The sequence below is a fragment of the Cavia porcellus genome, unplaced genomic scaffold (assembly GCF_034190915.1).
Source record: "Cavia porcellus strain 051 isolate PalLab524CR breed Dunkin Hartley unplaced genomic scaffold, mCavPor4.1 scaffold_23, whole genome shotgun sequence".
NCBI classification, from domain to species: Eukaryota; Metazoa; Chordata; class Mammalia; order Rodentia; family Caviidae; genus Cavia; species Cavia porcellus.
The window spans coordinates 31,207,832-31,232,429 of NW_026947506.1; the positions used below are offsets into that span (position 1 = coordinate 31,207,832).

General features: G+C 53.3%; 1 protein-coding gene across 9 annotated transcripts in view; it reads right to left on the minus strand.

The window, feature by feature from the left end:
- Mad1l1 (mitotic arrest deficient 1 like 1) overlaps window positions 1–24,598 on the minus strand; it is a 308,954-nt gene that overhangs the window by 38,223 nt on the left and 246,133 nt on the right. For all 9 annotated transcript variants that reach the window (XM_063234039.1, XM_063234036.1, XM_063234037.1 and 6 more), the window contains one exon: window positions 13,056–13,246. In XM_063234039.1, the coding sequence (XP_063090109.1) occupies window positions 13,056–13,246 (191 nt within the window). The remainder of the gene's footprint in view (window positions 1–13,055; window positions 13,247–24,598) is intronic.

Genomic DNA, 24,598 nt, shown 5'->3' on the forward strand with positions numbered 1-24,598 from the left:
AGCAAGTGCTCATTCCTTAACGTCATCCAGTGTCCAAAGTCCAAAATCCCTCTCGTCATCTCTTGATTTTTTAAAGTTACTTAAGCCAACATCTAAACACAGCCTGTGTACCACATGTGTATAATCTGCAAGTTGCAGTGTGCTGACTCCACCCCATGGAGCGGATGTGTCCTCTGGGCCTGGCGCTGGTGGTTAGTCCTCATGGCCAGGGCTGACTTTTCTGTGAGAACATTCCCAGGTGTCCTCTGTGCCTCCACCAGGAGATACTGGGTGTGGCACTGGCAGCCATCCACAACCATTCTTCAGATCATGAGGGGCTGAAATGTGGGCATTTGCCTTCTGTCAACCTTATTTGTCAACCAGAATTCTTCTTTAAAGAAAACTGTCTCCCGGTACCCACTTGGTTACTGATGCATTGCACTGTATGGGAAAGGCGGGACAAATACATAACTGTGTTACTTGCTCTTTATCACAGCAGTGAGCTACGCTGCTGCCGCAGTCCACAGGGACCAGGTTTGGCTCAGCAGCGTTATGAACTTAAACAGTTTTTTTTTTTGTCTTTTTCATTTTTATCGGTACTGGGGATCGAACTCACGACTGCCTGCTTGCAAGGCAGGCGCTTATGCCGCTGAGCTAAATCTCCAGCCCCCGAACTTCACAGTTTAAGCACATTTGCTCCCTCAGAAGCTAGCAGTCTGTTGACAGCTCACATGTCCTCATTTTGGCTATCTACAACTTTCTTGACCTGCTGCCTAAGTCCCTGTGCTCTGATCCCTGTGCTTCTGACAGGTCCCTTGCCTTGTGGGATGACAATGATGGTCTGGGCTCATCTCAGCACTTCTGGTCCATGTCCACAGGGCTGGTTTGTCCCAGTGTTTGAGGAAATGGTATTCAGATCACACTCAGAACCAAATGGTCACCTCACTTCCTCCTCCGAGCCAGAGACCTTAGTCAAACTGCAGGGCCACCTGGGTTATGGGCAGTGACATGCAGGATGGCTTCTGAGCTTGGCCTGCCCCAGCAGATGGGTAGCAGAGTGGGTGGACAACTAAGGAAATAGGGTAAAAAAGGTCTCTGCACCCTGCCAAGAGGAAGAGGAGCACCCGTCTTCCTGGCACTAGAGAGGTCTGTCTGCCTGTCCAGGCTCACTGTGGGGCTGGGTCACCAGCACATGATGGGTCTCAGCAGCTCCTAGAGCAGCTTCCAACACCAAGGTCTAGAGTCCACATGCCTTGACCACTGGTCCTGTGCCTACTTGTGCAAGCCCTGTCTCAGAAGCTAAAGGGGGAGGGCCTTGTGGCAGGGTTTTAGGCCTCCCGTGTGAACCATTCACGTTCAAGTTCCAGAGCTCTGACTGACTGCTGGCCAGGGTCAGGAAGCAAGGTCGCCCCAGAAGTAAGCCTATTTGGTGCCTCTTAGGTTCCTAAGCAGCATTATGTGTCACTTGTCATTGCAGGCAGGTGCTGAATGAGATGGGCTTTGGCTGCTTTGCATATTCTGGCTGTAGTTAGCAAACCCCAAGGTCACACCCCATCATTTCTGATTGGAGGGATGGCCTGCTTTCAGCATTCTGCATGTGGGGTGGGACATCTTTGTGAGCATGTTCTCTGAGCTACGACAAAGCAGAAGGGGCCCAGCATTCTTCCTTGCTCTGGCCAGGAAACAAGAGGCCGTTAATCTGGTGGAAAGAGGAAGGCCAGGCTGGGGACCCATAAGCCTCTGTGGACACCCACACCCCACTCTGTGGGGAGATGGAGGGTCCTGTCTGGAGCACGTTGAGGCATCAGTGCCAAAAATATGTAAAACTGAAAAAAAAAAAAAAGCACAGCCACCTTAAAATTTTTTTTTAAAAGTATGATAGTTAAGATCTTACAGATTTGATAAACTATATACCCACCTCTCCATGTGGAGGGAGGTTGGCCATGCATGTGCTGTCATGGTAAGCCCTGGTGTCCTCACGTGAGTGCTTACCGGGGGAGGGACACATGTGCTGACAGTCACGTAGCAAGGGCTAGGCCACCATGCAGAGCACAGCAAGGGCTGACATGGCCTGGAAAGTCAGGGAGGTGTTGTAGGAGGAGGGCAGCAGAGAGCTGCGTGCTGACCCCAATGGTCCCACAGCATGGGCTAAGCACAGTTCCTTTAGAAAAGTAAAAGGGACGCAGAGCTGCGCTCACACCCGGTGGCAGGTGGCTCTCATTGATCGCCCAGTGGGCCTAGGAATTGACCTGGGAAGGGAGAGCACTACTGTACTGCCCAGCACCTGCTCCCTGTTCAATGAGGGTCTTGTGGGGAGCAGTGTGGCTGCAGCCTTCTGCCCGGTAGGTGGTCAGCATGAGGAAGGATACTGGGGAGGGCAGAGGTGGAGCACACTATGGCCCTGGGCCTGCAGGCCTGAGAACAAACCCTAGCCTCCTGGATGTTTCCAGTGGGCGCAGGGCCGGGCAAACTCAGAAGGGGCTAGACCTGAGGAGGCCTCTCTCCCCTCTGGATGGGAGGAGCTGCACAGTCTGGATAAGGTCCTCAGTTCAGGGACTCAGAGCCTGGCTCTGCTACCTTATATCTGGAGAGGAGCCATGTTTGTGACCCTATCAGCCCCCAGTGTGGGCATGCTACTCTTCTGTCTGTACTTCAGCCCTGCTGCCCATCAGGTCAGTGGAGTGATACCCAAGAACTGGCTAAAGTCACTCACTTAAGGGCAAGCAGGAGCCAGGTGGCCAGGAAGGAAATGTGCTCTACTGGCGGATGGGCCACTCCTCTACAAAGCAACCACCCTGTTAAGGAGGCCCTTGCTCTGTGGGTAAGCCCGAAGTGTGGACCTCGTGCATCCTTATCCGGCTGCCCACCAATGCCCAGCCATTCAGAATCTTCTCGCAAATGAGTGGAGTGGAAAAGAATGCACGGAAATAGACCAGGTGGCTGGAGGAGGAGGTAAGGGTAGAGGCCAGTGTGGCAGGGCACCCGGGCAAAGATATTATTCCAGGAAAATCCCCGGCAGGTGTAATATGAGCCCATTCATCCCTACTAGGAGGTGGGTGCAGAGCAGCTAAGGACTAAACTGCACCGCACCCCCCACCACATTCAGATGCTGAACCCTATCCTCTCTCATTACTGCACTTGGAAATAGCCCTAAATGGGGACCCTGACCTTTAAGAACTGAGTGAGGTAACCTACTTTTGCTGCTTTAAAGCGCAGTTTTGTAGTGATATGTTACAAAGGAACAGATTACTAAAGTAAAAGAAAAACTCAAAACGCAAAAAGAAAACAAGCCAGAGAAAGTTTATAGACATGAAAAATACAGTACTTGAACTGGAAAACCCACTGGATGAGATAGCAGATGAGACTTTCTAGAAAGAAAGGCCAGCAAAATTAAAGATAGCGGCAGAAACCACACAGCCTACAACAGAAAGGGAAAGATGGGGAGGAGGAGGAACAGAGGTACAGTAACCAGTACGATAATGCCACATGACCAAACATATGTAACGCTCAAGTACCAGAAAAAAGGGCAGCCACACTAAAAAAATAAGATAAGACAGCCCGTATCTCCCATATTTGATAAACTATAAACCCACAAATTTAGCAGCTCAAGGAACCGCAGCAAGATAAACACAAAGAAAACTTGAAATCAGCCACAAGAAAAAGACATGTTACATACAAGGGACCAAGACAGAAATGCCACAGAATCCTCGTTGGAGACCTCACAAGCCAGAAATCATGAAAGACACTGAGAAGATGCTAAACAATAAAAAAGGACTGTCAACACAGAATAAAACTCAGTAAAAACGGAGATGAAACAAAAGATGTTTTCAGACAAAGAAGAGCTGGAGAAACTTGTTGGTAGCCAACCTACAAAACATGAAATGTTAAAGAAATTTTTAATGTAAAAAGCAAAATGATACCAGATGGAAGTCTGGATCAACACAGAGACAGTCAAATGAGTACACATTTGGAAGGCTTTTTGGAGTCATTTAAATTTAAAAGATAATGATTTTTTAAAAAGTAGGATAGCAATATAAAAGTCTAATAAAAATTATATACAAATGTGTCAAAAAAAAAAAAAACCTAGAAGAGCCCCACTGCTCTTTTTTATACATCAAGCAATACAATAGCACTCAAAGGTGCCTGGAACCTGCAAATCTCTGGTCTGCGGCCAGTGGTGGTGACAGTCTGCCCCAAACCTGGCGAGGGTGGCTTTATGCAGTGCCCATGTCTGCGTCCAGGAAGGAGGGTGGGTGGACAGCACAGGTGGGTCCTCTGGGCAGGTAGCCCCAGCTAGCCAGCGTTGCCTCTCTTGCTCCTATGACCTCTGTAAGAAGTGTCCCATACCGTGTCCTGCCCTCCCAGGACAGCCTTGAAGTGGGTGTGGGTTTTTGCTGTGGGGGCCGGGGTATGGAAGCCCAAGGGCAGGGAGGACTCATCTCATTGCAGGGAGGACTCATCTCATTTGGAGCTGAGAGTCCACTCTACCAGAGATTTAAAATCACCACAGTGACCACTGTGACTGCAAACTTTTTTGCAGGGAGTGGCACTTGATTTGAACCCAGGGCCTTCACATTCAGCTACATCTTACATCCCCTTTTTGAAAACAAGTTCTTTTTTTTTTGTCTTTTTCGTTTTTATCGGTACCAGGGATTGAACTCACGACTGCCTGCTTGCAAGGCAGGCGCTTACGCAGCTGAGCTAAATCCCCAGCCCTGAAAACAAGTTCTTAATAAGTCACTGCATTACCTAAGTTGGACTCAACCTTGCAATCTGCCTGCGTCAGTCTTCTAGAGTGCCGGGATTTGAGGCATGTGTCTCCATGCCTAGTCATCGATTCCTTCTTAAAAGCTCTCCAATGGGTTCTCACTGCCCTCGGGATGAAGGGTCAACTTCCATGCCAGCCATGCGGCCTCCCAGCCCTGCCTCCTCCCAGTCTTCCTTCAGGGCTCAGATCCAAAGCCTTGTTTCAGTCTGAGCACGTGTGGCCTCCTGGACCCCAGAGCCTCTGCACAGCTGCTGGAACAGAAACCAGCTCTTTCCATTGCCCTATGTTGTCCCTTACAGATGGCGGCTGCTGACCACCAGCAGGAGATGGGTCACTTCCTGTCATCTAGCCCACCCTTAATGTCATCCTTCATTTCTGCCAAGAAATCCCCAGGCCTCTCTCCAAACACCTGCTGCAGCAGTGAACCCAGCACTCCCTGGGCACCGAATCAAGCCTGTTCTTTTACTGGTGCCACTTCTCACTTGAGGTCGGCAACCTTTTTTTCTGCATCCCAAACAGGCCAGCTTCTTACAGAAGGCTGAGGGGACCCTGCTTGGGGGCACTCAAGGGTGCCTAGGCATAGGGGGCTCAAGAGTGACAATACACCCTATATCCTTGAAATTCCAGGGCCTCTAAGCCTGACCAAACTCTGCCAAGGAAATGAGACAGGGTACATTCTGAGCAACTCTGTGTGAAACACCCGTGGGCCCAAACAGGAAATTCAAATTAAAGCATCTATCCATTTCACACTATCACAGCAGGAGACTAGAAGGCTCTAGGAACTGGCTTTGCCAAAGGAGCCTGTGAATGGGCCTGGCAGCCTGTGGGGAGGAGGTGCTGTCTCCTCTCAGTCTGACCATGTCTGTACCTGTCTGCCCGGGAAAGCTGAGGTGGTTTGGCCAGTTAACCGCTTCCTGCAGAACCCCTGCAATGCACCCCCAGTTGGCCATCCTTCCCTCTGAGGATGATATACCGCTGGGTGCCTTCCTGCCATTGTGGTCCCCTCAAGGATCAATGTCCATGGCCTCCTTCTGCTCTGAGTCTGAGGCTCTAATCTTTGGAGGTACTGAGGTGCAGCCCCTGGCCTGTACCATCTCACTGGGATGTCTACATGGAGAACTAGAGGGCTTAATAGACATCCAGCCTGCATCACAAGTGACTCCAGCCCTTGGTTCCTTCTCAGAAGGAGCAGCATCTTCAGAACCAGGGACGTGCATTGTTAGAACATCACCTGGAACACTGAGCCTGTCTAGGGCATTGGCTCTTGGCTGGCCCGCTGCTCCGGACATCCTGGAATGCCCTATCTGCTTCAGCACCACAACGCAGGACAGCTCTCAGAGCTGTGCACTCCACTTGCAGGAGGCAGCACTGGCAGGAGCAACGTCTTCCCCAGCTGTGCCTTAAAAGGAAGGGATCATGCAGGCCAGGTTCTGGCTTGACAGCACAGGTGATGAGGCTGAGGGCCAGGTCAGTGAAACATCTGCCTGTGTTGGAGGACCACACTTATCTCTTATTCAATCTGGACAGCTCCACCCGAGTTCCAGGACTCAACTCCAGGGTCTACACAGCACTCACTTCATGTGACACAGACTAGACAGTTATGCCCTGAGCACCTGTCCCCTCACTGAAGAAGCATGGATGAGGCCAGAGGAGGTATCTGAGGACCCTGGATTATTGGTGATTTTATGAAAAGTGAGAAGAAACAGCAGTGGACAGGAAGGTAGAGATCTGTGGGTGAATCCAACAGATGGGGTCAAACAGGAACTCCCTGGACCCTTGGGCTAGCCAGGCCACACCCACCTGAGGGAAGCCTGGCTGGAGGCTGCCAGATGGGCCACACACCGTACCCCCCTCCCACCATGGCAGATGCTCCCCTGCCCTTAATTACTTGATCCTCAGTGCTGCCTTCCTGGGAAGACCAGGGCCAGGGATTAAGACACTAGGACACGAAGACATAAATCCAGGGCTGCCAGATCCCTTGGCTGGGCTCCCCCCAGGGCAGCTGGTGGTCTGCAGGGCAAGAGCTGAAGGTGAAAGGCATTTCTAGCTGCACGGTTCTGCTTGCTATTCATGGTATCTGCTTGTGTCTGTGTCTACCTGGCACAGGCAGATGCTGGGAGGTCCTGCTGGACTTTAGCAGCTGACGGTACTCATGAGTAGTAGTGTTGGGCTGTATCTGTTCTCTGGACAGTCCCTTTGCTCTGTTTCTCAGCCAGGTCATTGCAGAACTTTACAATTCCCAAACTTCACCATATCTAAAAGTCATCCAGAGGGTGGCCTGGTCAGGGCTGGGGCAGAGCCAGGGTGAGGCAGGTCAACAGGGGAGCGTCTGTTTAGTGCCAGAGAGGGATGAGTTTTGGGTCTGAACTGGGGATAGGGCCTTGGGCACTGGCAGCAGGAACTGGGAGAGAGTGAACCATGACTAGACCCTGGGCCTCTGTGCCAGCTTGCCCTTCCTTCCAGCATGTTCCCCCAACCCCCAGAATGTTCCACAGAGTAGGGATGGCATCCTGCATGCCTCAGACAGAAGGCAGAGATGTGGGCATGGTGGGGAGACCATGAGTGTTCTGCAGAGTGGACAGAGCTGCCTGGGCCTACCTGCCTGGTGAAGCCATGCACTCACAGACAGTGGGGGCATTTCAGACTGCATCAGGTGCCACCATGTATAAGGATGACAAAGCAGGACAAGACCAAGAAGGTGTAGAGATACGGTAAGCATGCTTCCCAACAACCTGAATGCCTGTCACTCCACCAGACCCAACACAATGGTCTGAGGACAGATGACAGTGGGAGCCACAGCAGAATGGGGAGGGTCCTGGATGCTGCAGCCTTGGGCTGGCCCTCACAACAGTGACGCTCCATATGTGGAGAGAGCTCCTGGGCCAACTCTTACCTGTCCACTGTCCTTACCTACTCTACAACAGGAAGTCAGGGGGTAAATGGAGTATCCCTTTCTCCAGCTCCTTGTTCTCAGTCTGTGGCCATGTACCCTTTGTGGGAAGATGAAGGACCCATCATTTGGGCTTTAAAGTTCCCACACACGGTGTGAGCACCAAGAGGAGGCCAGGGGGACTTAGATGAAGAGTTCGGCTAACTGTGGGCATTTGAGGGCCACACAGGAGCTATCCCCAGGAGGGGACCTCAGAGGCAGGCTACCACAGTTCCTGCTTTCTGAGTGGTTCTTTCTGGAGCCTGTTCTATGGGCGCTGACATCCAGCAGGCCTATGTTCTCCAATTGTGCCAAGCATACTTGTTGTGGGGCTGCTGTGCATCTCTGGCCTGTTTCCACTCACACACTTTCTGCTTCCTGGTGGGCCTGGGAGGGGAAGTTAGCCACCTCCTCACCTGTCACCTGCTCCAGCTTCTGGAGGAGCACAGTGACTGGCAGCACAGGCACTGCTATGTCTGCACTAAGGAAGGTGCAGGGCTGAGGCAGCGCCTGTCCCTCACGTGTACACGAGCCCACACGGCACACAAGCAGGGGGCTAACTGAGCCCTGGACCCCTGGGTAAGACTCCTAAAAGTGAGCCGGCCTTGGCAGTTCCTGTTTAAAGACCACCAGGGCACCCTCGACACACAGCATCTGAGAGAAGTTACAGTTACAGCTGAATTGATCTTTCTGGTGGGGTGCTGAATCACTGACACATTCTGATTAATACCATCCTTTGTTGAGAGGAGCAAGAGGTTCAGCCCAAAGCCTCAGTACTGCTACAGCAGGACCCTCACTGTGGTGACATGTGCCAGGCTCCAGAAAGCATCCATAACTGTCAGTCCCTCCGTGTATGCACTGGAGGGACCAACAGGGACCAGGTCAGCCAGCCCAGGTGCATTTATGAATACATGTGATCTTCCCCAACTGCCTGACACCCTTGGCAGCTGTCTCTACAGTCCTGTGTCCCAGCTCTGGGATCTTAGGTACAAAGTCAAGACACGCCAGACTCTGACCTGCCTTTGTTCCATCCGAGTGGCTCCAGCCCTTCCAGTTCCTAGCCACTAGTTCTCAGTGGACCTTGTAGGCTTTGACCTATTCTGACCTGTGGGATGGTCCCGGGCATCAGACGAAGGGGCCACAGGGTCAATTATGAGCTGTTCCTACTATGTGGCCCTGCTTACTGCCACCATGGGTGACACTCTTGACAGGATAATCTCCTGGGGCAAGGGAACAGGCAGGGTCCTGGAGAACCACAAGGAGCAAGATGTCTAGGAAGTTCCTACTGCCCGGCAAGCTTTTAAACTCACCATCCCTTGACAGTGGTGGACAGCCAGTAGACGCCTGCTCCAGGACCAGCATAGGCCAGCCTTTCCAACCAAACTCAGAGATGCTGGGATCTTCCCCCTTTGGAGCATGCAGAGCCGGCAGGATGCCAGGCTCTTACTGGGCTGAGCTGGAGCCAAGATCGCTTCCCTTTCCCCCAAATGGCAGCCCCCGGGCAACAGCTCCTTCCACCCACTCAGCAACAGAGGCTGGGTCCTGGCTGGGCTGGGAAGCGGAGTGTGTGGGCCTGAACAGCAAACCCTCAATTATCCCAGCACACATCTGCAGAACCTGCTCGACTGGAAACAGGGCACAGCTATTTCTAACTCTGCCTCAGACCCCTTCCTGCCTTTAAATTCATTTCTGGGTAAATAAAACAAACAGAAGTGGCTAGGGGTCTGTGGTTTGGTGTGACTTTTTCCTGTTCCCAACCAGATGCTATCACACCAACTGCGTGCACCAGCCTGTGGGGCCCTGCCCCAGAGGTCAATCTACTGTCTGTCGTCATTTCCCCCACCCTCCGCCACTGTTTTTGGCAGTATTGGTAATTGAACTCAGGGCTTCACACTTGCTAGGCAAGTGCCTTACCACTGAACTGCATCCCCTTTTCAAATATTTAATTTTGAGGTACAGTCTCATTAGGTTGCCTAGGAGGGCCTTGAAATTGTGATTCTCTTGCTTCAGCTCCCACCCCGACGCTTCAGATTCCAGCCCTGCGCCACTACACACAGCATCCTCACTCTTCTCTCACTGTTCTCTCCCACTGGGATACCTCTGCCCTGCAGATCCCGGAAGCGTCCTCTCCACAAGCAGGGCTCCCGCTGGAACAATGCTTGCCACTGGTGGTATAGGTCTGTCCCTCCTGCTGCTGAGCTTAGGGTTCCCCAGGGTACAAAGTGACCAAAGATGACAGAGGGAATAAGGCAGAACCCGCTATGGTGTCCTGGGGCAGGAAGGCTTGACCCTCCCAAACTCATCTCAGTACCTGAGTGGGACGATTTCCACAGATGGCCAGCCTGAAGTTCTGACCACGGAAGCATCAGCCCAGAAGATGCCTGGCACCTGCGAGGCCTTGGAAGGGACAAGGAAGCATGGGCTGCTGAAGGGGGAAGGTGGGCAAAAATCATGAATCTCTGAGATGCTCCTGGGGCTCCATACTCTCCTCCAATGGAACCAGAGGGGCCAGGGGCACACAGCTGTGTGCAGACCCCAGGCCACTGAGGGTACCAGGAGCACTGCTGTGTGGCTCTGCAGGGGCGGAGCAGCAGACAGGACTTGATGTCACCAGAAGCTGTGTAGAGGCAGGAGTACTTGTGGGCTGGGACTGAGTTAGCCTCTGGGTTGCCACCGACAACCAAAGGGCAGGGTCCGGGCCTTCAGAGGGCACATCATAAATATTATCTCCTCCAAGCCTCAAGGGTAAGCCCAGAATTGCCTGCCGACAGTGGGGAGACAGAAGGGGTGGCTTGGTCAGTGTCTGCAGGATTAGGATGCTGGATGACACTGCCACCATGGGATCTGCATAGGTGATTAGGGAAAAGAAGGTGGCATGGGCAGCACAAGGTAGGGTGCTGAGGGATGGCAGCAGTTTCTGCCAGGTAGACACTCTGGAAGAAAACAACCAGCACCCAGTGGCAGGAGAGACAACCTAAAGGCCCTGGACAGGCTGCAGTGCAAAGAAGTGTGCCATAGGTGCCGGGCAGGCAGGAGATGGCAGACCAGCCAGCTGCCCCACGGCTACCTCAGGCCTCACTGTGAGATCACAGCTGCCTTGGAATCAAAAAATGTAAATCTCAGGGCAGATAAGAGGGACATGGGACTGCTGCAGGCTCTGCTCTGGAGACAAGTCACAATACACAGCTCCCAACCCAAGGTCACAGGACACTGCCTATATCCAGGCCACAATAATGACACTTGGCCTACCATGATGACACACAACTCCTCACTGGGCTAGCATGCTGACACAGGACAGTTCACTGGGCCCAACTACTGAATCCTGCATCGTTTACATTCTGTGGCAAGTCACAGGCCAGGCATGGTGGGGGTACCACTGCAACTGTGCTGTTTTGAAGCAAACTTGGGATAGCTGTGGGCCTGGGCTGCACTGCCCACCAGCCTTCCGGACACTGAGGCACTGGCCGCATCCAACCCTGGAAGGGTTGAGCTGTGGAAGAGGCCACCTATATCTCAGACTGCCAGCGGGTAAGCACCCATCAGCTTAGCTGTGGAGTCCCTGCCTCGTCCCCTGAGCCAGGCGAGGCCAGGTAGGTCCTTCCTGCTCCCATCTTCCCTGTGTGCCCTGTGGAGGGGGCAGTCACCTGTGGGCCATTCATGGGCCAGCCAGGCAGGGCACACTGTGGGATTCATGACTAGCCAGACGGTCCCTCAGGTGGGCCAGGGGAAGTGGCAGGAGCCCTAGAGTGAAGACTTGGCACCCACATGCCCCTTCCTGTCCCTGGCATCAAAATGCTAGTAGTGGCAACTTTAGGACCCAAAAGAACTGGGTGAACAGTTCTCTTCTTTTGGGTTTTTGCTATTTTCAACAACCTATAAATACAAAACATTTGGAATGTTTCCCCAAGGCCTCCCTGGAGATAGTTTTTGTAAGAATGCAATCACTTTAGCCAAGGAATGTGTAAGAAGCCAGTGAAAAAAACCTGTCTCATAATTTATAAATGTTGAGGCAATAGCGACATACTCAATAGTAACATTCATAAGTACATCTTTATTTGTCTAATCTTTAAAAAAAAGGAATTTCTACAGTGCATTAAGCTAAATATTCATCAGCGATCCTGAGTTATTCAGGAGTACATAGAATTATACAAAAGTGAAGAAGTACGTTTCTGATCACTTATTTAATGGAAGACTTTGCTTATCTGAATATTTATTTACTTACTCAAAAGGTTGGCAATTTTTAATAAGCGTGAGAATGTATGAACATGACCTGAGAAGTCTTGTAAATGTGGGAGGACAGCTGTGAAATAAGACAATGGGGACCAAGCCTGAGGCATGGTCTGGCCACAGGGGTGGACCACTGCAAAGAGTGTTATGACGGACAGATGGACGGACAGATAGGTTCGAGGAGAGTGAGCTACTATACTGAACAAGGTGAACACAGAAACAACGCTTTATAACCAGATTTCTGCTTAAAATACTTAAGGCACATGGAGAACACTTTAGGGTACAAAAAGTTGGCTTCTGTTTCTACAGAGATGGGCAGGCCAGCTGGCTATGGTGGCTTAGATGGCCTGGCCACAGCGTGGTGGTCCTGACCTCCTACAGACACTGCTGGCTCAACCCTTACTGACAGCCATCCACCATACTGGGACCACAGCACCATCCCCAGGCCAGTGATGGACCCGCTTTTGTCACCCAAGATTTCCAGTTGCCTGACTTCCACCCAGTCAGCGGGGCAACACACCTACTTTTGTGGTGGGAAGTGCCGATCCTGAGGACTCCACATCCCCATACTTGCCACTGCCTAGAACCCTGAAGGCCACAGCCACACCGTGCATGGTCTCAGCAGGCCATGCTGCTCCCATGGCAGTGAGGGGCCTCGGCACTGGTGCACTTCAACACAGGCTGGCACCGGGCACAGGCCTCATACAGGCACCAAGTGCGGCTGCTGCAGACTCAGCCAATGGGACAAGTGGCTCCTTCAGCCCAATTGGCTTTTCCTTTCCCTTCCTGTGGGTCACACCACATACTGCCCCCCAGCCGAGCTCTGGCAGCTCTGAAGGTATCCATTCCACTCCTCACACAATTGCTTCGGTCCTCTGGGATACTACTGCCTCTGGACAAAGCGACATGCTTTCAGTGTCCCCAACCATGGGGGAGCCCAGGTGGGCATACAGAGGGAGAAAGGGGGGTGGGGGTCTGGGCTGAATGGCCAGGTGGAGGTAGCCCAGGGTCAGTTAGCAAACTCCACTGGTGACACGCATGTCCCCTCCCTTCCTATTACACCATGCCTTGGTGACATGAAGACTAACAATTTGCTTTCCCCTAGATGGGATGGAACAACAGTGCATGGCCAGGCTGTGGAGCAGGGCCTACCTTGAAGATGAGGCAGTCGGTCTTGTGCTCGGCATACTGGGAGGTCAGCCGGTACTGGTTCTCGGTGGTGATGTCGATCTGGTAACCTGTCAGCGTGTAGCAGACCTTGCGGAACTCCTGGATTTTGGTCTGGAACACCTCCTTAAGCCGCTGGTTCTTCAGCTCGGCACTTTCCACCTGCTTTCGCAGCTCTGTAGGAGAAGGCAGGAGGGAGTGAGAGGCCAGGTTAGGCAACCCAAGAAGGGGCAGTGACATAGTAGGGCCAGGTGGCAAGGACAGCTGTGTCCCAATCCTAGTCACTCCCACCCGGAGATGGGGAAGGCCAGTGCCACGTCAGCAAGCCCCAATCTGTGTGTGCAGAAGAATCAGGAGAGCTGATAAGCAGTCTAACCTTCTGGTGGCAGTGATAATAAAGCCACTCTATTAATGACAGCAACTCTAAAGAAAGCAGTGACTCTGAAAGCCAGATGCTGGAGTCAGATATCTGGACTCCAGATTCTATGCCTGGCCTGGAGTCTTTAGGCCTGTTCTCATTTGGAGGAATGATAATGGGCAATGGGCACTGCACTCCAAATCATCCTGAGAAGTTCCAGGGGTGGCCGACACTTGGGGTGCACATGTCCAGGTGAGAATTCTTGAGAGGAGAAGCACCAAGAGCCTGGGTATGTAACGGAAGACTTGAATCTGCCATGCAGCCTCGGTGATTCTGATATTTGTAGGCTGAGTCCCTGTGGGGACGCCTGTCCACGATCCAACTCCAGCATGTGGTGGGCAAGGAAGCAGCGAGGAGGTCAGGCAGCCACTGGGCCACTATGGATTATTTACCCAGGGCGGGGTGGGGGAGGCCCACCTGCCAGCCACGGTGAGTACATAGAAAGGCCATGGTCAGGTGTCCTTCCTTGATGTGGGGTCTGACTGGGTACTACAGCTGAGCTGTGAGATAACAGCCCCCCTGTCCAGCCCCCTCCCCTATGCAGCTCTGAGTAGACCATTTGAGGCAGATTTCTGCCACCCGCCAATCCGCCATGGTTTACAGCCGCCCAGGGAGACACCAGCTGTGCAAAGCCACCACAAGGACACACAATTACCATGAATCTCTCGCCCAAGGTGCCTTCCGAGTAATTAAACCTTGATTTATCCCCCCATTAATTACAGAGCTTAGCTCCACTTAAACACGAATGGAGCCATCTCCCGAGTTGGCACTTCCTGGAGGTCCTGCCTGGGGCTCGGGATGGGGGCCCTGGCCTGAGTGTAAGCTGGGCTGCACCAGCCTCCTGCAGCTGTGACGAGGGACAGGCTAAATTTAGGCCCAGACAGTCTGGTAAACATCAGTGTGGTGTGTGGCTGGGGACACAGAGATTCTCCTGAGCAGTGTGACTCCAGGCAGTACCCAGAACAGGTGGTCCTGAGAACCAAGGGTCCCATTGACCAGGCCCAGCCTGGAGGCCTCAGGCCACTGCCGAGGAATGTGAGAAAAAAGCAGGGGCTGAGTTCACACTTCAGGCTTCAGGGTGGGGGTAGAAGGGGCTTGTGTATTCTGGGCGGCTTCCTGGAGGTAAGCGGGGCATGGAGAGCCCCCTTACAGGACAGTAAGTGGAAACCAGAAGCCTTTGTGAGATGGACTGAGGAACACAGAGACCCAGGAGGGCTGGGTACCCATGCAGAATGCCAGAGGCCCCCATGCCACCTGCACATACTCATTTCACTGCCACGTGGCTGTGATGCACAACCACCGAGTGTAAGGGCCTGGCTGTGGATGGGCAGGGCTGTCGCTGTCCTCACTGCCTCTGGGGCTCCAATTCACAGCTCTGAGTTCTAAGCCCTCAAAATGTGAGTTGAGACCCACATTTTGAGTCCAGCATCCTGGTGCCAGGGGCTGGAGGAGAAATGGCCTGATAAAACCCGTCCTGTCAGCAGAGGGGTCATGGGGCACTAGCCACTGCCCTTGCCGCTCCTCCATTCATCATGCATGTGGATGCTCAGTGGACACTGTCCACAGCTGAGTCCTTCCATAGGACCTGAGCTTGCAGCCTTGATTAATGGAGGAATCAGATTATGAAATCCAAAGGTTAATTGGCAGCTCTGATCCCAATATCTTTCCTGTGTCCCTCAGCCAATCCTCCTTGAGATAGAGCCCTTGGTAGGAAGAAGAATTCACTGACCACACTTCAGAGTGATATTTCAGCCCTGTCAGAGGCTTCTTGGCCTTTAATCTATCTCTGACATCCAATGGGAAAAATTAAATCTTAGTGATAAACGGAGCCTGACCTGGAGTAGGCAAAGGCCCTTCTGTGCAGCACGTAAAGCCCAGCAGCAGACGGGGTACAGCTCTTTGTGAGGCCCACACTCACATCCATAAGACCTTGCTGTGTGTCCCTGCAGGGAGAAGGTACCGCTGCCCTGCTCCTGGATGCCCTGTCCACATGCCTGGCACCTGTGGCCTGGCATGGTAGACCCACTGTTCTTGATGGCTTGGAGGGGAGCCACTTCCTCAGGGAAGGGCTGGCCCACCTCAGCGAAAAGGTACAAGGGAGAAAGCCAGAACAGTCACTTGATTTGGGGCCTGGAAGGTCAATGTTCTGACCTCTGTCATTCTTGTAGTTCAATGGCTTACATAAATGTGAATGAATAATTCACTGGTAGTTTTGGATTCAATGAATAAAAGATGGATTTCCTGCCTTGGAACCATTACTGCTCTCTTCTTGGTGACTCTCATAGGGCCTCAGAGTGAGTAGGAGCAAACCTTCCTCTGGGCTAGGTTCTGCTGGCTGCATGTGGGTGCTGGGCTCCTCATGGGCCCAGAAGTAGAAGCCCAGAGGTCCCAGGGTCTACCGTGACCCCATTCCCAGATCCAGCATACAGTGATCACACGTATGCAGGGAGGGCTGGCAGGGTGGCCTGGATGGCCATCAGGGTCCTCTGAAAGCCAGAGGACCCTGACCCCCATCCTCAGGCCTTGTCTGCCGTGTGTGCACCTGAGGCAGCTTGCTGTGCAGGAGATGGCTGCACAGACAATGAGACCAAGACTCAGGCACTGGCACTGACAGTCTCATTGTGGGGAGGCTTCCTCTCAGCCCCAAGCGCGTTTATATCCATGAGGTGGCCCCGAGGCCCTTGAGTGCTAGCCACTACCTGTTTCCTGTTGCTGGCCTCTCCTGCTCTTGAATCCTAAGCAGCAGCCAGGATGACCTGGGGAAGCTCTACAGACTCATCCTCCTCCTGTCCTAGTGTGTGTCTATACCAAGCAGCTCAGGGTCCCCAGATGCTCCAGGGAGGGCTGGCTGCTCCCTCCCTCTCCACTGACCTCTGTAGGGATGGGCCTGGCACTGAGTGGCTCTGGGCAAGTGCTGGTGAGGACAGCAGAGGAAGGAGTACGGTGGCTACAATCCGGGTTGCTCATCCAAGGCCCACAGCTAGGCAGGAGAGTGTCAGTGGCTGTGCAGGACTGGCTGGGCCGCCAGAGGACCCTGGATGGATCCTGACTCTGCCCTGACACATAAGCTACGTTGTGTCCAGGGAAGCCGTGGGGTGGCTCTGATCACTAGCACTGCAACTATCTTGGCCCAACAGCTGGCCCCTCCCAGAAAGGCAGAAGGCAGCTGAGATATTTCCAAGGGGAAGACACAGGACAGAAAAACCCATGCTCTGTCAGACACGGGCCAGCAGGAGAGAGCACTCCTGTCCGAAAGCAAAATGTCCAGATCAAGGAGCATTTACAGGCTCGAATCTCTGGGGATCCAGCTCACAGCTTGAAACTTGGAGAATGGCTGGTACAAGTGGGCAGGTAGGGCATGCACAAGGCAAACACAGACACAGAGAGAAGCTGAGAGCAGACAGGAGATGGTCACAGCTCACAGGATCCTACAGTCAGAGTCAGCGAGCTGGCAGAAGGGCAGAAGAGGATAGATGGGGAGGGCTGCCCCACTGTAGCTCTGGATGTCCCAGCAGCAGGACCTCCAGCTTGTATCACAACTATGGGGCAGCTGGTCACTGTGTCCTCAAGAGAAGGAGAGGAAGCTCAGCTTTGACCTCCCCGGGGTGCTGGGGAATGGCTGGAAGACACATACAGAAAGCCTTCTAAAGACGCCAAGGTGGTATCTGGGACTGCTGTCCTCTTTTGTCTATTCTGGGGGCCAAGGCAGGGCAGGCCCAGTGGACCGTGGCAGCTGGACTGGGTATAGGCATGAGTATTACAGGCATGGGGTCCTGGAGTGAGGCTGCAGCACTGCCCTGTCCCAGGTGCCCTCTGGAGGCAGAGAGGCTTCAGGCCTCATGGCCTGTACGGTCCATCTACCCAGCCATTGCTTGAGCTGCTCTGACCCACATCCTTGCCCCAGAACAGTGTGAGTTGGAATTGGGCATAGACACCATGCAGACTCCGCTGCTAGGAAGCCAGATCCCTGTTCTGAGCAGGCTCTTCAGGCTGGCCTGGCCCCAGTTCCCTGAACCCACACGCTTCCTCCTACCTGTGCACATTCCCATTCTGTGTGGGGTCTGGGTGTCCGAAAGGACACCTGGCCTCAGAGTCACCAGGCTCTTGTGTGTTCCCAGTCTGACTGTCTTCTTCACAGTGCTCACAGGCCACCCACAGCGTGACTTGTAGTCTTACTGCCTCCAGCTGACATGGCTCAGGAAAGACTGCGATGGGCTTCTGTGTTTCTACTTTGTCTGTGAAGGCCCCATGATGCCCAGGCCAGGGAAGGGTCACCCAGCACTGAGAAGTGCACACGAGGCCCCCACTTCTCCTGAGAGCCTGGCTCACAGTCCTAGAGAAACAGGTCAGTTTAACTGAAGCTGGTGAACGTACAGGGCACCCTGTGCTGGGTCCTGGGACATGGGGCCCACACAGTCCCCAGACACGTAGGAGGAGAGACCCAGCCTGCACGCTGGCTGAGGAAAAAAGGTGTAGTGCGAGGGCCCAGGTCAGCTTTCAGAAGAGGAAAGTTTATGATGAGTGACATGGGCTTGGGCTACCTGGCAGGGCAGGAGTCTGTCTTGCGTAGTGTTGGAGGAGTCAGTTCCAGTGTGAACACCCAACATGGCTGAGCACTGAGAGGCACAAGGCAGAAAGAGCCAGCCCGGCAAGGCCCTGGGGTCTCCAGAGGGGTCTCCTAGAGGAGACACACACGCTCAAGGGTACGTGGGAAAAGGCTTCAAGTCTGCATCGTGAGTCCTCCTGCCAGGTAGACCCCAGGACCCCCATGGTCACCGTTTCCATCTCAGCAGCCTGAACACAGGGAAGACATGAAGGAGGGCCTACTCCAAGGTAGCACTGGGATTCACACCCTGACTCTGCAGCTCACGATGGTCCCAGGCCACACATCCTTCCCAGAAAGACTGGATCCGTGGGCTGCACCTGGGGATACCACTCTGATGCTCTATGCAGCCTCCAAAAGAGAAACAGAGGAGGACAGCTCGTGGTATGAGAGAACGGACAGTAAAAACACATAGATCAGGCGTGGTGGTGCCTGCCTGTAAATCAGCACTCTGGGAGGCTGACACAGGAGGACTGCAAGTTCCAGCCCAGCTGGGGCAATTTATGAGACACTGTCTAAAAAAAACGGAAAAGAAAAAGGGAAAACATACTTTTTTAAAAAAAAGAATGAATCAGAAACAACCATAACAAACTACGGCCCCACTGGATGGAGAGAAACCTTAGTGGTGACAAGAGGACATTTACAAGAATGACAACATACTCTCATAGGCACGATGACAGGGGACCTGCAGAGTAAAGGAGAAGGAATCTGCCAGAAAATGTTCCCCTTAGAGGAAAACCAGAGATGGAAAACAGCAAAGGAAAAAACCCACAAAACAAAACAAAAAACCCCAGATTCTCAGAGCACCAATATCAACTTAATAGGTATGTCACAGAGTGTACAGGAAGTGAGCAGGAAGAAGTCATGGACAGAACTGTGAGAAAAATGTCAGGACCAAATGGCGGGTGTTCCCAGGTTTCCTGACACATAGCACCGGGAGTCCTGGGACCCAGATGGACCCCTCAGGACACACACACTAGGGAAAGGCTAGAGCTCCAGGAAGAAGAGTCACAAAGCTCGCAGGGACCTGGGGGGCTGAGCAGGCCCTGCTTTATACCATTAAGACACACAGCCATCAGAGTCCCTGTGGGCAGGGGCTTGGCCACCTCGGGTGCCAGGAAGGTCCGGGCTGGACAAGGAGCACTTCAGGGGCTCCACTGTGCCCCTGCTCTCAAGACACAAATGTGTGTGTGTGCGCGCACGCATGCGTGCAAAGGCCTGTGAGGGGTGGGTGGGCTGCAGGGCTGTCATGTGAGAGAAGATGGGTAAGGACGCCCATCACGGCGTGTATCTAATATGTTCTCCAAAAGGTGCAGCAGCTAAAGGCTTGGGTGGTGACAGGCTTTGGAAAGTGATACAACCAAATCATAATCTGATGACATTACTGGGAAGTGATGGAGATAGGAGGTGGGACCTGCAGAGAGCAGTGCCTTATGGAGGTGTGACACTGGGGGACCCTTTCAGTCTTTTTTTCCTCTCTGCTTCCTAACTTCCATGAGGAGATAGATTTTGCTCTATCACATCACTCCATCATGATGTTCTGCCTCACCACAAGCCTAAAGCGACGGAGCCTCATCATGCACTGAAACCTCTGAAACCGTGAGCCAAGTGAATTTTCTTCCTTTAAACTGTCTTCTCAGCTGTTTCGTCAGTGACAAAAAGCTGATGGCCCTGTACTGGCTGAGTGCCACCTTTTTCCCTGCACTCACCCTGAGAAGGCCCCTATGCAACACCTACCTACCCTTGGGAGGCTACCTGCCAGCCCAGCCCTGTTATAGGGAGGAAGCCCAGACGACAACCCAAGCCCAACACTGACCACCCCAGGCCCATGAGCAATTCTTTGTTAAGAAGTGGAAGCCACTTTTGAAATGTCCTTTTGGGGATTGGGGATGGAGCTATTTTTGCTCTAGAAAAGTGAATAAAACCCACTTAACCAAAGCTAGAATTTTCAAGCTTTGGAAAAGCAACAAATAACCTACTATCAAAAAAGCAACCCTCAGGCTGGGGGTATAGCTCAGTGGTAACAGTGCCTGCCTGGTAAGCACAAGGTCCTGAGTTCTATTCCAGGTACCAAACCAAACCAAACAAAAACAAACAAACAGCAGCCTCCTAAGACCCAGCTGGTGTGAAGTGAGGATTTTGAATCTGGCCCCTGCAAAAGCTTCGCAGAAGCACTCTGTGGTCTCCTCTTCCCCAAACTCTGGCTGTGTTGTTCCAAAGCCTATTTCCTAATTTCATGGTGCTTGAGGTTCCTGGGCTCCTTGGCAAGCGCTGGCCACAGGAGGGGCTCTGTCCTGTGCCTGGGAGCCCTTGCTGGGCTCCTTCTCCTGGGTCCACTCAGGTGGGCGGAGGTGAGGCTCAGTCTGGACCCGAAGTGAATATGCTAGGCTGACCTGGGTGAGCAGGCTCGACTTACGAGCGCCTGGTGAGGCGAGCCCTGGGGTGCCTCCAAGTGGGGTCACCAGAGGCTCCCACACCAAGCCCCACCTTACCTCAGACTGGAGAGGCTGACGCTTACCCCACAGTGAGAATGCTCTGGGACACCAGCAGACACAGGGCTATGCTGGCCCGGTTCAGACCCAGTGTGGAGCTGCGCTTCTAGGCTGAATTATTCATGTCTTGCTAACTTCTAAACTATTCCAGTTTTACATTTTTAAATATTTAATAATTAGACATGAAATATTTATGCAATTTTATTAGCAGCCATGGGAGCCGGGCACTGTGAGACTCTGGTGGTGGGGAGCAGCAGGGAGAAGCCCTAGTGGGTTGGCCAGTGCCCTCATGGGCCTGCCGTGGGCACAACATACTAGGAGGCAGAGTTGTTGTCTCAACATGGCACAGGGTCTTGGAGGCCCTGACTGTCCCAAAATCTATACTCTGGGAGACCACTGGCAGGTTAATAGGCATAAGGCCCACACACCTGCACTAGCCAGGCCACCTTTAAGGCCTTCCCTGCTGTCCCTCCCTGCACAGTACTAGGTAAATGGCCACCATATCCCCAAGCACAAGCCTTTGTGGTAGGCACTGGCCAGGCCTCCATTGCCCGGTGTGGATGGGTTGCTTCAGCTCTGCTGGTGCTGGGCCCTGAGCCTCAACTCCATCACGTGCTGTGGCCCCTGCTGGGCCGGAAATTGCACGTTTTTCCCCAGAGAGGAGACACTCGCCCTGGAATTACATGCAGATGAGCCGCTCTCGAGCCCACCGCCTGGCTGCCGGCAGACGCCCCCCGAGTAAGCTCTGTGCAGCTTCCAAGCAGGGCCTCTCTGTGTGATTAACTGCTCACTCTGGCAAGCAGCTTGTCACCTTGCACAAAAATGATCTGAAAAGACACCAGCAATTACGGCCCACCAGATTACGGGGTGGGAGAGTCCTGGGGCGACAGGCAGTGCTGATATCATATTTGCAGGAAGATCCTGCCCCCAACCCGAGGACAGAGCTGTCGAGGCCCCAGAGGGCACCCCCCGGCTGCACAGCTCCTTCAGTGAGACAGAAGCTGTGCCTGGGGAGGGAGACAGCAATCTCTGGTGTCTGCAGAACCATGGGCTGTGTGAGAGGGACGCCTCACTGCCTGATGGACTTAAGAGACAGGTGACAAGGTTGGAAGTCAGAGGCTCAGCGTTACCTGGCCTGGTGTTGATGGCCAGTCCTCAGGTGGGCTAGACTGTGAGATGTACCAGGCCACTCAGCAGCACTGGGAGAGGGACCCTCATGTACAGCTGCTAGGTATACATCAACTTAGGCACCACCCTCCAATGCTCACTTGGACCTCTGCTCAGCCAGTCCGCTAAACCACCTGCTGATGAGGCTCCTAGCTCTGGGGCTGCACTGTCTGCCGGCAGGGCCACCTGACTTCATCCTGGTGCATCACCTGTTGACTTGTCTGCTGGCCCTTCTCTCACCTCCTGTATCCACCCAGAGCAAGGCCACATCTAGCAGAGCAGTATCTGTTGGTGGGTAAAGGGTCATAGTGTCCTCATGGCAGTGTGGTGATTTAATGGAGAAGAACTGCTACATGATCTCTAGCTCATGGGTGGAAAACTGTCCGTGGTCCACGGAGCTGGACTCTGGCTCTGTTGTTAAGCCCAGGTGACCCTCCAGGCTGCTCTCCTTCCTACCTTAACCCCACACCAGCTAACAGGCCTGGGGCCCGTTGGGCCCGTCTGTGGTATTGGCCTTTCAAGTGACCCTGACCTTGACAAGCTATCCCACTCCACAGCCCAGGTGTGCCCCAAGTCCTAAGCACCCAAAACCCATTTCCTACCCTCTGTATCTGCATTAGCCATACCCACAAACCTAATGCTCCTTTGGGGACAGACAACATCAGGCAGGACAGAAGGGTAAAGAAGAAATGGCTAGACAGAGGGTATAGCAGGGCGCTTCAGTATTCCAGGGACTCCACAATTAAAATGCACGGGGGCTGGGTATGGTGGCACACTCCTGTAATTCCAGCACTCAAGAGGCTGAAGCAGGAGGATGATTGCAAGTGTGAGACCAGCCTGAGCTACAAAGTGAGCCCAAGATCAGTTTGAACTGCATAGTGAGACCCTGTCTCAAAAAAAAAAAAAAAAAAAATGCACAGGGTTTGGGAAGTGGCAGCCATGTGCCAGCCATATTCTGTCTAGTCCCTGTGTGCGTGGTGGCCCTGACCCTGGTTCTGGGGCATATGGGCTCCTCCATTCCAGCTCAGCTAGGTCAGGGGTCATGATGCCTCATCAAAGGCCCGAGAGCTAGCAGTGATGGGGGTTACGTCTAGGCTCACGAAAGCGAGTGGGATCTATTCTGTTTAGGGGCTAGAGATCAGAAGATTCTAGTGGAGTGGCTGCCGACAGGAGCCGATGGAGAGGGAGAACAGGGGTCAGAGGCAAGCAGGAGTAGGCAGTGAAGAGATGCTACTGGCTGTGGCATGTGGTTGGGGATGCTGTTCCCTGGAGGGTGACGGGTTCTTTTGGGCATAGTGGCCCTGTGGCTGCCAGGGTCTCCATGTCTGTCCATTTGCATAGAGGACACTGGGTGATTCCTCTGCAGGGTCCTCTTTGAGCAGCTCTGGGGAAAGTTATCCCTGACCCAGGATGAGCAAAGGTTCTCAGGGTGCAAAGAACCCTGGCCTGGGTGAGGCCATATGGCCACCACTGGTGACATATATCCCACAGCTGGGGGAAGGATGGCCTTTTGCTGCCTGGCATTTACAGCCCTGGCATCTAGGAGCCCAAAACTGGCCCATGGCCCTCCGTCTATATTCACATCTGGTCCAGGTACAGCAGGAGCAGAGGCTCTGAGCACAGATCAGGTCTCCTCAAGTCCAAGGCAGCAGCACGGCCACTGAGCCAGCTGACTCACTTGGAGACGAGGAATAATGTGCAGCCCAGAGAGGCTGGGGCAGTTTAGCCAGGGCTGCCTTGCAGGGTAAGCCATTTCTTCTTGGAGAAGGCTGCTCAGAGAAGGCCAGGAAGCTGCTTTGGCAGTCCCCACAGTCAGAAAGTCAAAAACAGCCAAGAACCCCACCTGCCATGTCATATCACAATGCGCCTGGGATACATAGCACAGCTGCTTAGCCTAAATTTCCAGAAGCTTCTTGCCACAGACCTGCTTAACAGTCAGTTGTGTGACAGCAGACTCATGTAGAGGGGTAACTTGTAGCCCACGGGGCAGAGGCTGCAAGAGGCTGGGATGTGTCACATCTCTCAAGCTGGAGATGCACAGTGTGAGGTCAGGAACCGACTCTGCTCATGTGCTGATGTGTTATTAATTCCCGACCTCGGCCTCACAGACAAGCTCCCTGGAAGGTGCGTTCAGAGCTCATCTTTTATTGACTGAGTCACTTTTGAGTCAATCTGTCTGCTTTTGGCAAGACAAGCAATTTGAATCTCTTCCTCTTCTCTCCTAGTTGAGATGGGCAGCTACTGCAGCCTGTTAGCACTTGTGGTAGCCCGGGCAGAGGTAACTGATTGTAGATTGAGGGCTTGGAGAAGTGGAACCGGCCCAGCAGCCAGCCCAGCCCAGAGAGGACTCTGGAAGGAGTGAAAGGCCAGGACAGCTAGAGTTGGGGGATGGAAGGGAAGTGGGAAGCCCCTGGGTGCAGAGAAGGAGGCAGGAAAGAAGCCCCAGAGGCAAGAGGCAAGTCAACTATACCCCTGGGCTATACTGTAGGGAGCAGTTCACTGACCACATGCACTCAGCACTGGGCAGAGAAGAGATGGCAATATGTCCCCCTGTTCCTTCCTGCTGGCTGTGGGCAGCCCTAGTGTCTACACGGGGTATGCAGCCTGGGCCCTCATAGGTGTTCTGGGGCTATGAAAGAGGTGGGTTGGGGTTGGAGAACACTTAGCTAATTTAATTTGTAATTTATAGTTGTTCAGTGAGGGAGAAAGAGCAGGGCCTGAGAAGGCCTTTTCCCAAGGATGAAGCTGAGACCCAGAGAAGGGAAGTGGCATGCCTGAGGACACAGACCCAAAGTTGCAGTCCAGGTACCAGCATCAGCTAAGTGGAGCAGAACCTATGACCCCAGTG